This window comes from Hyaena hyaena, unplaced genomic scaffold (assembly GCF_003009895.1).
Source record: "Hyaena hyaena isolate Hyena2069 unplaced genomic scaffold, ASM300989v1 scaffold_15, whole genome shotgun sequence".
Classification (NCBI taxonomy): Eukaryota; Metazoa; Chordata; class Mammalia; order Carnivora; family Hyaenidae; genus Hyaena; species Hyaena hyaena.
In genome coordinates this window covers 3,878,066-3,892,759 of record NW_024080647.1, presented here as the reverse complement: position 1 = coordinate 3,892,759, position 14,694 = coordinate 3,878,066, and the positions used below count along the sequence as shown (strand labels likewise).

General features: G+C 43.4%; 2 protein-coding genes across 4 annotated transcripts in view; one reads left to right on the top strand and one right to left on the bottom strand.

The window, feature by feature from the left end:
• The window catches only part of DPP8 (dipeptidyl peptidase 8), a 66,579-nt gene extending 61,533 nt beyond the window's left edge, over positions 1-5,046 (bottom strand). For both annotated transcript variants that reach the window (XM_039218991.1, XM_039218999.1), the window contains exons 1-3: positions 4,865-5,046; positions 2,798-2,934; positions 350-619 (exon numbers count right to left, since the gene is read on the bottom strand). In XM_039218991.1, coding sequence (XP_039074922.1) covers positions 350-619; positions 2,798-2,834 — 307 coding nt within the window. In that variant the 5' untranslated portion in view covers positions 2,835-2,934; positions 4,865-5,046. The remainder of the gene's footprint in view (positions 1-349; positions 620-2,797; positions 2,935-4,864) is intronic.
• A 9,229-nt stretch (positions 5,047-14,275) lies between these two features.
• HACD3 (3-hydroxyacyl-CoA dehydratase 3) overlaps positions 14,276-14,694 on the top strand; it is a 39,366-nt gene continuing 38,947 nt past the window's right edge. The window contains exon 1 of one of the 2 annotated variants that reach the window (XM_039219136.1): positions 14,276-14,504. In XM_039219136.1, the coding sequence (XP_039075067.1) occupies positions 14,418-14,504 (87 nt within the window). In that variant the 5' untranslated portion in view covers positions 14,276-14,417. The remainder of the gene's footprint in view (positions 14,505-14,694) is intronic. The other variant, XM_039219131.1, reaches the window with a different exon arrangement.

Below are 14,694 nucleotides of genomic sequence, written 5' to 3'. Positions count from 1 at the left end.
AAAAAAAAAAAAAAAAAAACATTAAAAAAAAATGACAGTAGCAACTCTTGAGAGTAGTTTAACTGTATTCCTAATCTGACCATTCCTAAGGAACATTCTGAACTAGCTTTAGGAAGAAGTGATTTCTGCCATCTTTAACTTTGATTCTGAAAGGAAGACACAATCAACTCATGGTTTCATACGTGCAAGTGAAAATAATGGGACTAACCGAAATTAAAACAGCACCAAAACTGAAGTTCTTCCAATCATTTTTCCCCCTGAATTCATTTATTCATTCACCAACTATATCTAGCTTCTAAGTTTAAATTCAGAAAGAATTTCCTCTCAGAAACTATGACTTCATACTCACCAAGGTAATAGATCCTGTCTGAATGAGGCCCATCTGGATCATTCCTCTTTACAAACATAAAATCATGTGGGGCTTTAGCCATCATATAGCCATGATATTTTCTGGTATCAGCAAGCAGCTTTTTAAGCTGACTCCAGGAATATCGCTCAACATAAAATGGCTCCAATTTAGGCTGATCCTGTGATTCAATATTCTCCTCACACTCTGCAGTTTCAAAGACCTCAACACCCAGCTGTTCTGTTTCCATCGCTGCTGCCATGTTGCATTTTCCTAGAAAAATAAAGCACATGAAGTTGTTCACAGGCCTGCCCTCTTTTATATCAATCAGAATGACAGTCTGATAGTGCCCCCCCCCCCACCGGAAAAAAAGGCGAGAAAAAGCTCTTCACAGTTGCAATGAAAGCTAGTAAAAGTAACAGTTCTCTCTTCTCTGTGTTCAGTTTAAAAATTAGATTTTTTAAAAATTAAGATGTCTATTTCACTGTGACTATAAATCCCTTTAGGAACTTTTATAAAAGGCTGTCCTTATATATCTCTTGCCAAAATTCCTTTTTTCTTTCCCACACTGGAAGGGAACAGGCCATATGCCAGTTGGCTGCTATGTTCCATCCAAGAGCATGTCAATAGTAGAGCTAAATGTGCTAAGGGAGCTAAGTGTTTTTAAACTTAAAAAAAGTAACATATCTGATAAATGTGGACTTCTTCAGTTAACAGAAATAACTATGACCAATCAGAACAGTGATAAAATGGCTATAAACAATGTACCTGTGATAATACAATGTTATGTAATAGAGCACTTACCCATGAAAATATAAATACTGTATCCTTTTAAATGGAACTCCAAACAACAGAAGACTTAACTGGCTGGTACATTTTTCTTTGTCTTCTGCTCTTGCCTAGACATCACTATCTTATCACATTTGGTGACATAAGGAATTTATGTAACTATTATTACAGATTATACAACTTTTACTCTGAGAGGAAAAAAGATACTAGTTTCAAGTGGCTTTGATTAGTTGAAATAATTTATCCAAAAAGCACTTAACTTTTGTACTATCGATATTTAGATAATTGTGAACCCAATGTACCAGTTCAGCCCTGAAACAATGTTAACATTTCATCTGAGGATGGTGTTTCTTCTGTTCCCAAATGCAGAAGAGATGTATTTTCCTTTATCTATTTCAACACTTAAAAGTATCACAAGCAAAGTATGGGAGAAAATAACAAGTGTTATCATAAGCCACTGTGTAATAGTCTGCCATGCATTATTCATCAAACTACCAAAAAGAAGTGTCAAAAATTCTGGAGCAACCTGCTCTTTTTGATTTGGGAGATAAATAGATTGCATTTATGTGACTGATTTCACGTAATTATTAACAACTTCTAGAGCAACAATCAGCATATGGTTGTATATTTAATACGATGTCTTTTTTAAAGCTCAATTTTCCAGGTTAACAAGAGTTCGTGGTAACAACCAACCACAGAGAAAAAGTAATTAGGTGTGGGTTGTGAATTACGACGCAAGGTGAGGTTTATGGCATGCAAAACGAACTGAACCATGTGGCCAGAATAGTGTGTCTTTTTTCATGCTACAGTGAACCATTTTCAAAAATGTTAACAGGAGCACAAGTGGCCAAAAACCCACTCCAGAGTTACACCAGGTATCCAACTTGTAATGTTACCAAGATAGGGCATTTACCTCCAACGACCAAAATCCAAACAGTTCAGCACAGTCATTTACCTCAAACTGCTACTTAGCACACCGATAGTTAAGTGGCAGTGACAGTGGTGACTGCCCATCTAAAAGCTAACGGGAGGCCTACTTTCCATCAAATACGTAAAAGGATCTAGTTCGAGTCCCAACAGAGTGAAGGACAAGTGAGAGAAGCTACACAAGCCGAGCTCATTTTTTTTCAACTCCCCATTTGTTAAATTTGGAACTTCACCTTCAAACCACTGCTCACAAGAATAAGGCTAGGGAACGGATCAGGGAAGCTCAGCGGGCAGACTTCCCGAGGCTTACTGCCCAGCTTCCTGAGTCACCATTAATTTGACATCTCCCCTATGTAAAAGATGCGTTAGTGCGCATTTATTAATAGCAAATTACCTGCTATTCCCAAGTTGTCCTAGGTTTGTGGACTATTTCTGTCTCTGTCCACACACACACAAATTTCACAGTTCAAATAACATTCTACTACTCTGCGTGCTTATAGTAAATGTATATCCTGCATTTTCTAGGATAGATTTAATACTATATAATTTTAGTAATTTACACAAGTGTGTAACTAAATGTAAGTTCCACGTTTCCATAACATCTTATATTCAAATACATTCTTAAGATTCTAATTTCAAAAATTAGAAAAGAGAGTCAGCATACATTTTCAGCACAATGCATATATTTCACTGCCCCACCTACCTCTTCACTTAAGGCCCTTCCCTGGTGCCTACCTGATTGTATTTTCATCTGCTCAGATCTCTTCCACATTCAAAGAGATCTTTTTCAAGAGACTCAACTTCAAGCATAGACCCCTCTGCTCATCTTGCTCTCTTCTCACAGAAGTCTTTCCTTTTCTCACCATCCAATCCTGCTCACCAGGATAATGAAATAAGATATAAGTCTGTTGATCCTTATTAAAATGGAGTATAGGCGGCCAAAAAGATTAAAGTCTCAAATACTACTTAAAACTATACAGAAATATCCTTCTTGGTGTAATATATAATGCCTGACTTATTTTCTATCTGCATTTTAGATAATTTCAATTTTTAAAAAATTTCAGAAATGTACAGCCTAGTTTACTCAAAAGGATATCCAAAAAAAAAGTGTAAGTTCTAACATCTAGATATATATTAAAAGGCAAATTATGGAAGATCTTCAAAAATTATAAATGGCATACAAATGTGGGGTTACTCAGTGGCTACTGCAAATCCTCAAAAATGACAAATGATTAATAAAATTTATTTCTATGTGCTTGGTCCTGTTCCTGCTTTTACATTATTAATACATACTGAGCTGGTTGGAGACAAACTCTAGAATAACCAGTAAAAATTACAAAACAGGCCATTTTCATGGAAAGGGAACTAACTTGCCTTTAATAATTGTTTTCATAAGAGAAAGAATGTGCTATCCATTTAAGGTGCACTTCACTTTCGCTCCTTTCCTTTCCACCTATAGTCTGAAAATAATTGAACTAGGTAACTTTTCCCTAAAAGAAAGCATTAAGTCTGTTGAAATTCTGGCTTAATAAAAGAAAAAAAAAAAAAAGAGAGGGTCTGTGATTACACTTGTTACTTTGTTATCAGTTTTAATTCTGGGCTCTCACAGCCCAAGTAAGTGAAGGGGAGAGATGCGGTGAGAAAAGGTCACTGGCAATGGAGGGAAAACAGTGAGTTACGCTAGCATAAGAAAAATGGATTAAGGGGCGCCTGGGTGGCTTAGTCGGTTAGGTCATGATCTCGCGGTTCGTGGGTTCGAGCCCCGCGTCGGGCTCTGTGCTGACTGCCAGCTCAGCCTGGAGCCTATTTCAGAGTCTGCATCTCCCTCTCTCTCTCTGACCCTCCCCTGCTCACGCTGTCTCTCTCTCTCCTAGAAATAAATAAAAATATTTTTAAGAAAAAGAAAACGGATTAAGATGTCAAGACACGTTCTCATGCATTAAGCCCCTCACTCAGAGAAGAGCATGTTGGGTTACAGAACGGCTTCAGGACTCTTGAATTTGGACGACTCAATGTCATTCTAAATTTTTAATCCAAGAGCCAACCAGTCGTCCAGTTGAACACCACAAGCGTCACCGAAGCCTATTTCACTTTTCTGGGTCCAGAGCTAGTTGAGAGGTTGATTATCACAGACTAGGCAGAGATCTTGAAGGCTATGAATGGGGAAGAGAAAGGTGTAGCAGAGAATGTTGGGGATGGGGGTGTGGGTGTGTGTGTGGCGATGCCAAGTCTTAGGAGAAAAGTGTGTGAGGGGAAGAGGAGGGGGAAGCGGGAAAAGAATGTATATGTCCTGCCCCGGATGGGTGAAAGAGAATGAAAGGGGGCCAGGGAGCAGGGAGGGAATCGACCTAGAGTGAGGCAGAAAAAAGGAAAGAACACCGGCTGGGAAACCAGAAAAATCTCAGTCCGAATCCGATCCGCCACAGTCGAACTTTAGGCAGATCCCTTCGCCTCTGCAGGCTTCTCTTTCCTCATCCGTAAGCCCGGCCAATACCCGGCTCCCAAACCCAGCGAGGCTCAATTAAGATAACGGACGTGGAAGCCGGGAGGCCAGCACCCAGCGCTCGGGGGGCTCCCAGTGAACGTTGGTTGACTCGGAATCTCAGAGCCTCGGCTTCCTCTTCCGGCAAGCGGGGCCCCGCCACCGGCTCTGATGCGCGCAGGGCGGCGCGCCGGGGAAAGCGCACAGCGGGCTGACCGGGAGAGCGTGCCGGGCGGTTCCTCCGTAAGGCGGAGCGGGCCCACCGGGCTGGGGCCCAGGCCTCGCGGGCGAAGGGGAAGGAGAGGGGGCGGATACTGCACCTTCCCCCCCCGGCCCCGCCCGGAGCGTCCCGACGCGTGCTACTGAGCGGGCCTGCGCCGCCTCATGCCGCGCCGCCTCCACTCCCGACCCGGCTGCGGCGGCTTCCTCGGCGACGGCGCCGGTGGCAACCCAGGCGGCGAACGCGGCACTTAAAGGCGGCGGCGGCAGCAGCAGCGGCAGCGGCAGCGGCGGCGGCGGCGGCGGCGCTTCGGAACTTCCGGTTCGTCGCGACCCGCCCTCCGACCAGCGAAGGCTCGGCGGGGCCAAGAAGGGCGCCGCTCCCTGCTGGGTGGGGTCCGTTACCACAGTGCAGTCTAGTGGCCGGAGGAACGAACGCGGGGCGGGAAGGACATCACTGCGGTGGGGGACAGAGACGCAATCCAGAAACGGGCAGTGACTTGCTGGAAGTCGCAGGACGCATTGTGCCGCGTCTGTACTCATTTATTATTTTTTTTCATTCAACAAGTGTATATTGAGTGCCCGCTATGTACCAGACAGAGTTGTAGACTCTGAGATCAGGGCAGGGAGCAAGCGGGTAAAAATCCCTGCCCCTTCTTGAAGATAACAGAGGGGAGGGATGAAGGCCTTAGGGAACTGCTGAGGGGCTCACTGTTGTGGTGGAAAGAAACCTGAACTTGGAGTCAGAAGGCTTGTACTAATTAGTGATCTTTAGCAGGTCAGTCGATCTCTTTGAGTCATGGTTTCCTGATCTGTAGGAGAAATAGAACACATTATTTAGTTGTAATTAAGGAAAACCATATCTGTCACAACAACACATAAAGAGAAGGAAACTGGCTAGGCAGGAGGTGAGCAACTCGCTATAATCACAGACAGAGGCAGGTCCCTTGACAACCTTCGGTCTCTCCTATTAGCCAACACCATGCGTTGGCTAATAAGAGAAAAAGGGAGGCTGGGGAGATGACTGGGAAAGAGGCAGGTGTAGAATAAAAGTAGAAAAGCTGGCCTCCCCTCTTTTCTATTATTCAAGGAACCATGTGTCAGAGGTGTGGGTCATTAGGATTTATTATAATAGCACTAATAAAAGATCCATTTGGGTGCCCCATTCCGTTCCTCATTGTAGTTACTCACTTTCAGTTTAAATGAGTCTTCCCTCGGGCTTTTTTTTTTTTTTTTTTTTAGTTGAGCTCCCCTAAAAGAAAGGTACAGTCATTTTCACTGGGATTCCTCTGTGAATTTTCTGCCAATGACCTGAAAGTAGCTTTTAAGGCTTTGAATGCACATAATAACAAAATAGAATGAAATATCTTGCAGTTCATTTCATTCAACCAAGTGCTTGTTGAATCGCTGCCATGTGCCTGTCACTATTCTAAGCACTGGGGCTACAATAGTGAATAAAGTAGACAAGACCCCTTTGTGCGGCTTACACTCTAAGAAGAGGAATAAGACCTTCCCAAAGGGAAGCAAACAAAAAATATGATTTTATGGATTTATTTTTTATTAAAAATTTTTTAATGTTTTATTTATTTTTGAGAGAGACACACACATCATAAGTGAGGGAGGGTCAGATAGAGAGGGAGACACAGAATCGGAAGACAGGCTCCAGGCTCTGAGCTGGCTGTCAGCACAGAGCCTGACGTGGGGCTCAAACCCACAAACCACGAGATCATGACCTGAGCCGAAGTCGGACGCTTAACCGACTGAGCCACCCAGGCGCCCAATGTTATGGATTTTAAAAAGCAACCTCTGGAGAGGTTAAGTACTTGTTTAAGTCATTTGACTAATTATGGATTGATCTAGACTTGAATTCAAGTTTCTTAGTTTTCAATCCTACTTTCCCTATGGCAGGCTTAGAAAGCCTCAAACCAGAGAAACCTGTAGGGGAACATCTCCACCCTGTACCCTGGTAACCTCACATATATCTATCCCCACAGGCCTCACAGGTAAGGGCTTGAACCAAAGCTTACCTGAGTCTTCGTAGAATGCTTTGTGGTCTTCCCAGGACAGGAGAGGATAGGAAGCTTATAAGGATCTTTTTTTTTATATTTTTTTAATTTTTTTTCCAGCTTTTATTTTTTTTATTTATTTATTTTTTTTACAAATAGTTTATTGCCAAATTAGTTTCCACATGGAAGCTTATAAGGATCTTAAGGCAATCTCCCCCAACAGCTTCTCATTTCCCAGGTTCTGTTGAGGTGTGGGCTTTCTGCCCCATCCCCTCAGAATAGCGCTGCAGAATATGAGAACCTCTTAGGTGCAGCCTAGAATTGGCTTCTCAGGCTCTGGGTAACCCCACAATTTACACTGCAGTCATCTGGCTCCTCTGTTTCAGTATTCTCCGTTTTGATTTGATTTGTGGGACAAGGACCACTGGCAGCTGGCACCTTAATGTGTTCTTCCTTTTGCTGTATAGGTAAGTAATAAACAATCCACAGCTGAAGTGGCCCATTGTCTATCTGCCGGCTAACTCAGTCAGGCCTGGGTCTTGCCAACCTTGTGTATGTGCTTGACAAAGCCTAGCCAGCTTTTTGCTGCCCTGCACTCTAGGAACTCAACAAGAAAAGGCAAGTTGTCTAGCACACAAAATCTGAATAAATAGTCTGTGTCAACATGGTGGCATTGATACAAATTTGTCCCTGAATATAAAAAATTCAGGTTGTGGCATAAAGAACAGTGAGCAGTAAGTATGAGTGAAAGCTAGGATGCAAGGCCAAGTGAGAACCCTTCCCAGGGAAATCTGGGCTGTCTCCTGGAGCTGTGCCTGAGGCATGTCAGGTCCTTATCTGGGTCTGGCCTTATGTTTTAGAGATCCTGACAGTTTTCCACACTGGCTCTCATCAGAGACCAGCCTAACAGTCCTTCGGTCCATGATCTTCAGGCAGTTTCCGCTGATATTCACAGGTAAGAGCATGCACTTCCAGAATCAGACATACCTGGGATCACATCCTGGCTCGTCTCCTTATTAAGGAGGTATTCCTTACTATCAGGCTTTTCTAAGTTTTATTTCTCTCATCTGTTAAATGAGTTCAGTAACATCACTGAAATGAATGAAATATATAATGCATTTAAAGTCCTTAACAATACCTGGTGCACATTAAGCATTCCATTTATTAATGCTATTAATGAATGGTAATGATGGCGATAAAGATAACAACAAAAACCTTTCCCAGAGGGGCATGCCCAAAGCCTTGCTGGGTAGCACTGCCTGTGTCAACTCCATGCAGCTACAAGCATCATTCATCCAACTTGAACACAACGTTCTGACATTTGTTACAGAAAGATCCACCAATCTTCCCACTACCCTATCATAACTTGTTTTTTGTTTTATACACATATTTTACGTATGTAGCAGGCGCAATATTTTAAAGCCACATACAGATGTGTGCTACATTTAATCTCCTTAGTTTTTCCATAATTTAACCCAACCTATATTTATATGACCCATTTCACTTAAAAGTAAAAAGTGTAACCTTGATTCAACTCTAGGCAAACCCAGTCATTAAATTCAGGATCCTTCCTGGTGAAGGGCATGATGGCCAATGCCTGTTCTAGACCTGGATATCCTAGGATGGCCTTCATCCCAGCTGTACTGGTTTGAATAGTGCCCTCCTCAAATCTACATCCATCCAGAACCTCATAATGTGACCTTATCTGGATTTAGGGCATTTGCAGATGTTATTAGTTAGGATCATGCTAGAGTAGAATGGGTTTCAAATTCATTGACCTGTGTCCTTATATAAGAAGGCCATATGAGGAGGGGTACCCGAGTGGCTCAGTCGGTTAAGCGTCCGACTTCGGCTCAGACCGTGATCTCTTGGTTCTTAAGTTTGAGCCCTGCGTCAGGCTCTGTGCTGACAGCTCAGAGCCTGGAGCCTGCTTCAGATTCTGTGTCTCCCTTTCTCTCTGCCCCCCCTCCCCCCCGCTCACGCTCTGTCTCTCTCTCCCTCAAAATAAATAAATGCTAAAAACTTTGTTTTATTAATAAAAAACAAAACAATAAACATATGGTCATATGAGGAAATAGGAACAGACTTACAGACAAGAGCACGTGACAGCAGAGGTGGAGATCAGCGCAACGCTGCCACAAGCCGTAGGGCATCAAGGATTGCCCGCAATCACCAGATTGGATTCTTGCCCAGAGCCTTCAGGGAGAGCATGGTTCTGCCAGCATCTTGAGTTTGGACTTCTAACCTCCAGAACTATAAGAGAATAAGCTTCTATTATTTGTTTAATTTTTTAAAAAATTTTTAACATTTTATTTATTTCTGAGAGAGAGAGAGAGCGTGAGCAGGGGAGGGTCAGAGACAGAGAGAGACACAGAATCTGAAGCAGGCTCCAGGCTCTGAGCTAGCTGTCAGCATAGAGCCCCATGCGGGGCTCGAACCCAAGAACCGTGAGATCATGACCTGATCTGAAGTTGGCCACCCAGGCACCCCATGTTTGTTTAATTTTTTAATCTTTATTTATTTTTGAGAGAGACAGAATGTGAGTGGGGGAGAAGCAGAGAGACAGGGAGACAAAGAATCTGAAGCAGGCTCCAGGCTCAGCTGTTAGCACAGAGCCCCACATGGGGCTAGAACTCATGAGCCATGAGATCATGACCTGAGCCAGAGTTGGATGCTTAGCCAACTGAGCCACCCAGACACCCTGAATGCTAATAGTTTCTAATTCACTGTTCTGTGCTGCTGTGTTGTTTTTTCACTGGTCATTCTCCTTGTGCAATTTCCCGTGTTCACCCTGTAACACCATGAACATCTTCATATATATGTCTTCCTTTCTTGAAGTTATTTTTAGAACAAAGTCCCCAAGGGGGGATTTACTACATATTGCACAACCGTTTTCCAAAGTATTCACACGATTTTATATTTCTCTTAGCTACAGTCAGCATGGGTGTGCCAATTTCACTAAAACTTTCCTAGCACTGGGCATTGCTGTCCACAAATATATTTTAAGCATCTCTTTTCTGAAACACATTGCACTAGATGCTGTAGGGTACCAAAAGGAGGCAGTCTCTGTATTCTAGAGAGATTTATAATCTAGTTGAGGAAACAGATTATAAGCATATAATGCACGCTCTAGTAGCAGTTGATTACAGGATATGGTGGTCTAAAGTTTGTTTTTCCACTTCCCCCATGTTATGTACCTTTTGGGGACTAGGATAAGCCAAGCTGCGAAAAAAAAAAAAAAGGGCCTTTCCTGCTGATTTTCTTTTCCATATTTAAGTTTTTGAATAGGTAATACTATCACATGACCCCAAATTTGACCTATGGAATGGTATATAGTAAAAAAATATTCTCCTTTCCCAGTCCTCCAAATCACCCAGTTTCAGATAGATAGATAGATCGATGATTATTCCTCCCACTATTCCACTATTTTTAATATAAAGGGCAGCGTACCAACTGTCTGTGCCTGGCAACCATGTAGGCAGTTCAGAGAGCCAGAATGATCAGGCAGATCAAATTGAATAGAGTGGAAAGGCCACTCCCCATACCCACTGAAGGTTAAGCCTGAGGTGGGGTCATTCCATACATTTTTCTGAACTATGGATTAAGGGGAAGTGTTTTCTTTCTTTTTTCATTCTTTTTTTTTTCCTTCTGTCAGTGACTGGCTGCAAGGCCCATTCTCTTGGAATAGCTTGGGGGTTACAGACCTACAAACTATTTTCACACAATGCCCCAGCATGTGCCTGGGCTGACCCGGTGAGTCTCCCGCTCCACTTTCAGCTTTGTGTTGTCTAGATAGACAAACATGATTTTGGTTAAGGATATCTTATGGGCACCGGGGTGGCTGAGTCAGTTAAGCAACTGATGTCAGCTCAGGTCACGATCTCATGGTTTGTGAGTTTGAGCCCCGCTAACAGCACAGAGCCCACTTCAGATCCTCTATTCCTCTCTCTGCTCCTCCTCCTCCATCTCAAAAATAAATAAACATTAAAATAAATAAGGATATCTAGCTGGGTGAAGCACAAAATGGCCAAGTTCTACAGTTCATTTTCTAAAACTTTTCCCACAAACAGAAGATTTTGTAAAAAGGTGAACAATCATCAAAGGCCAGAAAACAACTTTAAGCACTGAGTGCTTGCTTCATCCGCAGCAAGCATTCAGCACATGCTTCCTGTGGCCTGAGAAGAGAGAGTTGGCCCTGGCCTTGGGGCTAGGAAATTACCCTCTCCATTTCAACATTTTTTCTTACTGGATTTCCTCTTGAGAGAGGCGTCCACAAGAGTTGGCCTCCTTGCCAGAAAATTTGGAAATAGCCAATAAGATCATCATAAAGGAGAGACTAACTCTCTCATTTGATGGATATGGAAACTCAGGCCCAGAGAAATTTGCAGTAGGTTATTCGTGCTCATTTGGAAGGAACCAGGCTGCATAGGTCTAGTCGTTTTCCTTTGTACCTTTCTTAAGGTGGATCTGAGGCAAAATGTCAACATTTAATCTTCTTGTTTATTGGCAGCTCTCATCTTGGATGGAGGCCAGTGATAAGCCTCAGATTTCAAGTATGCTGGCTTGTAATAATTTTACTTTTTATTACACACCTACCAGAATAGCTAAAATTAGAAAGACTGAAAATACCAAGGATATAAAGCAACTGGAACGTTCAAACATTACTGATGGATATGTAAATTGATCAGAACACTTTGTAAAATTGCTTATCTCCTATGTCAACTTTATAAAGAAAAAAAAAAAACAGGTACCAAAACACCCCCAAACTGCTTATCTATTAAAGCTCAACATACATCTACCCTATGACCTTGCATTTCTACTCCTACGTATTTTATCCAAGAGCATTAAGCACATTTATACACCAAAAGATAATTACGCAAATGTTGATTGCATTCCATTATTTACTTATAAACTGGAAACAATGCAAATGTCCTTTGTCAAGAGAATGAATAGATCATTTGTGGTATATTCATACAATGAAATACAATACTGGAGATACAAACAAAAGCCATTCATTTATATGAAATTCAAGAACAGACAAAATCTACTCTATTGTGAGAGAAGTCAGCATAGAAATTTTGGAGGGAGGAATGTGAGCCAAAGGTATATACTGACATGAGAGAACCTCTGATTGCTGGAAATGTTCCGGATCTTGATCTGGGTGGTAATTAATTACACAGATGTAAATGTTCAGCTTGAGCTAAACATTTAAAATTTGTTCATTTCCTATATGCCTCAACTTTTTTTTAATGCCCTATAATTGGGGGCACCTGTGTGGCTCAGTCAGTTGTGTCCGACTTCAGCTCAGGTCATGATCTCACGGATCAAGAGTTCAAGCCCTGCATTGGGCTCTCTACTGTCAGGGCAGAGCCTGCTTCAGATCTTCTGTCATCCCCTCTCTACCCCTCCCCCACTCATACTTGCTCTCTCTCTCTCTTTCTCTCTCTCTCTCTCTCTCAAAAATAAATAAACATTAAAAAAGTGCCTTACGCCTTGGTGGGTCAGTTGGTTAAACTTCGGACTTTGGCTCAGGTCATGATCTCACTGTTTGTGGGTTCAAGCCCCGCATCCGGCTCTGTGCTGACAGCTCAGAGCCTGGAGCCTGCTTCAGATTCCGTGTCTCCGTCTCTCTGCCCTCCCTCACTTGTGCTCTGTTTCTTAAAAATGAATAAATGTTAAAAAAAATTTTAAGTGCCCTATATTGGATCTGCATTGCATTAAAGGCAATGCAATAAAAACACATCATTCCAAAAATACTTTAGTTTTAAAATTCAAGGCTACCAAGTTTATTGCTTTCATTATCTCCCACACCCAGCAGATTGATTTATCTCAAACTGGTTTGCCTAATACCAGTTCTTCCTCACTGAAAGGTGGACCTGCCAAGCACATATTTGATTTGGATAATCTCCAGTTTAAGAAACTTCCTGACTCCCAAGTGTCTATGGGACATAGTACAAACACCTCATTGAAGCAAAGACTTTCCTAATTCACTTCTTATCTGCCTTTCCAAATCCAGGGAGAGCTCTGTTCTCCATGTTCTTAACCCCTAGTACACAGAACTTTCCGTATCTCTTTGCCTTTGGATTCCTGCCCTGTGCTTCTGTTATCCTATCTCTGCTTCTTTATCAAATTCCTCCTCACATTTCACTGTCCAGCTCTTAGGATTCACTCTCAAATGTCCACCCATTGGTTTCCAAAATCCTCAATTCCCACCTTTCTGCCTCTGTAAGCTCAGCACATTAACCATATGTAAAACCCAGTATATTTTATATGATCCACCACCCCCTTAATTAAATGTTTCCTGAGAGCCTGTCTAATTTCTCTTCATCTCTGGATCCCTGGCTCAACACTTTGCTAAATAAATGGGTGCCAACAGAACTGAATTATAAGTTTCATTTTTGTCCCAGACTTCTGGTTTTCATAGTAATGTTGTTTCCCATTAAACTCTTGACTGCAGCAGACTTAGGCATGAAAGTGGATACAGACGAGGTAGCTGAAATTAGACATAAGTTAGTGTTGTATCTAGTATTGATTTCTTACTTTAAGAGAGAAAAGTCTCCTGCTCAGTCCAATAGCATAGCCACCATTATGTCGCTGTTTAACTTCATTAGAAGTTGGGGTGCCTGGGTGCCCCAGTCAGTTAAGTGTCTAACTTCAGCTCAGGTCATGATCTCCCCGTCTGTGAGTTCGAGCCCCTGTTGGGCCCTTGGCTGACAGCTCACAGCCTGGAGCCTGCTTCAGATTCTGTGTCTGCCCCTACAACTCTCTCTGCCCCTCCCCCACTGTCTGTCTGTCTCTCAAAAATTACTACATGTTAAAGATAAATTAATTAGAAGTAAATAAAATAGAAAATTCAATTTCTCAGTCTCACTAGCCACTTTCAAGTACTCAAAGCTTCATGTGGCTAGCGGCTATTATAATTGAACAGCACAGAATGGAACATTTCCATCACCGCATAAAGTTCTAGGAGACTGCGCCGAAAAGCTCTGGCCTTTACATTTACTCTTCCCTCTTAGAACACCCTTCCACCCTTGTCCCATACTGCTTCCCCTATAACATTATCATCATTATTGTGTTTGTAATCACAGGGTTCCAGGACAGCAGGGACTGTGTCTTATTGCTTTAGCTCCAGTGTTTAGCTTCGAAGTTTCGAGCGCAATTAATAGGCTCTCAGTAAACACTGAAATAAATAGGTGATAGAGAACGGGAGGGATCTTCCAGATACACCAGTCCCAAGTCCTTTCTCACGCTTATCAGTCCTTTATGGTCTCCAGGATATTTCCTTTTTAAGCCTATCTTAAAGCATCCCCTTGGAGAAGAGAGGAAAGACCCTTGCATGCACCTGCTGACTCCTTACTCCCCAGGCGGCCTTACCAAGCTCTGGCGTCACTGGTGCTAGGCCCGCCCTTTCCCCCTTCTGCCCAGCGTTTCGCCCCTGCCCGGCTCGCGCCCTGGTCTAGAGCTCGCGCCTCCGCCCCTCTCCTCCTTACTGCGCAGGCGCAGCTTGCGAGCGTGGTCTGGAGGTTGGCGGCTGCCCGCGCTCAAGAGCGCAGGGCATTGTGGCCTGCGTTCGGCCGGCACCAGTCTCTCACGATCCGAGGCAGCAAGCCGCATCGATCCGTCTCCCCGCGCCCCGGGCGGTGTGACCATGGAGAATCAGGTGCTGACGCCGCACGTCTACTGGGCTCAGCGACACCGCGAGCTGTATCTGCGCGTGGAGCTGAGTGACGTACAGGTAAAGGCCGGTGCGGGCGGCGGGACGAATGTGGGGTCACAGCTCCCGGGATCCGCCGACCCCCTTTACCCTCTTTGTCCCGGTGCGCGCTGTAGAGCCGGCAGTGCACCAACGGGTTCGGCGACGCGGTGCACTTTCGGCGTCCAGGCCCGGGTAAGCCCTCGTTGAGGAACACCCGCAGACCCCGGGC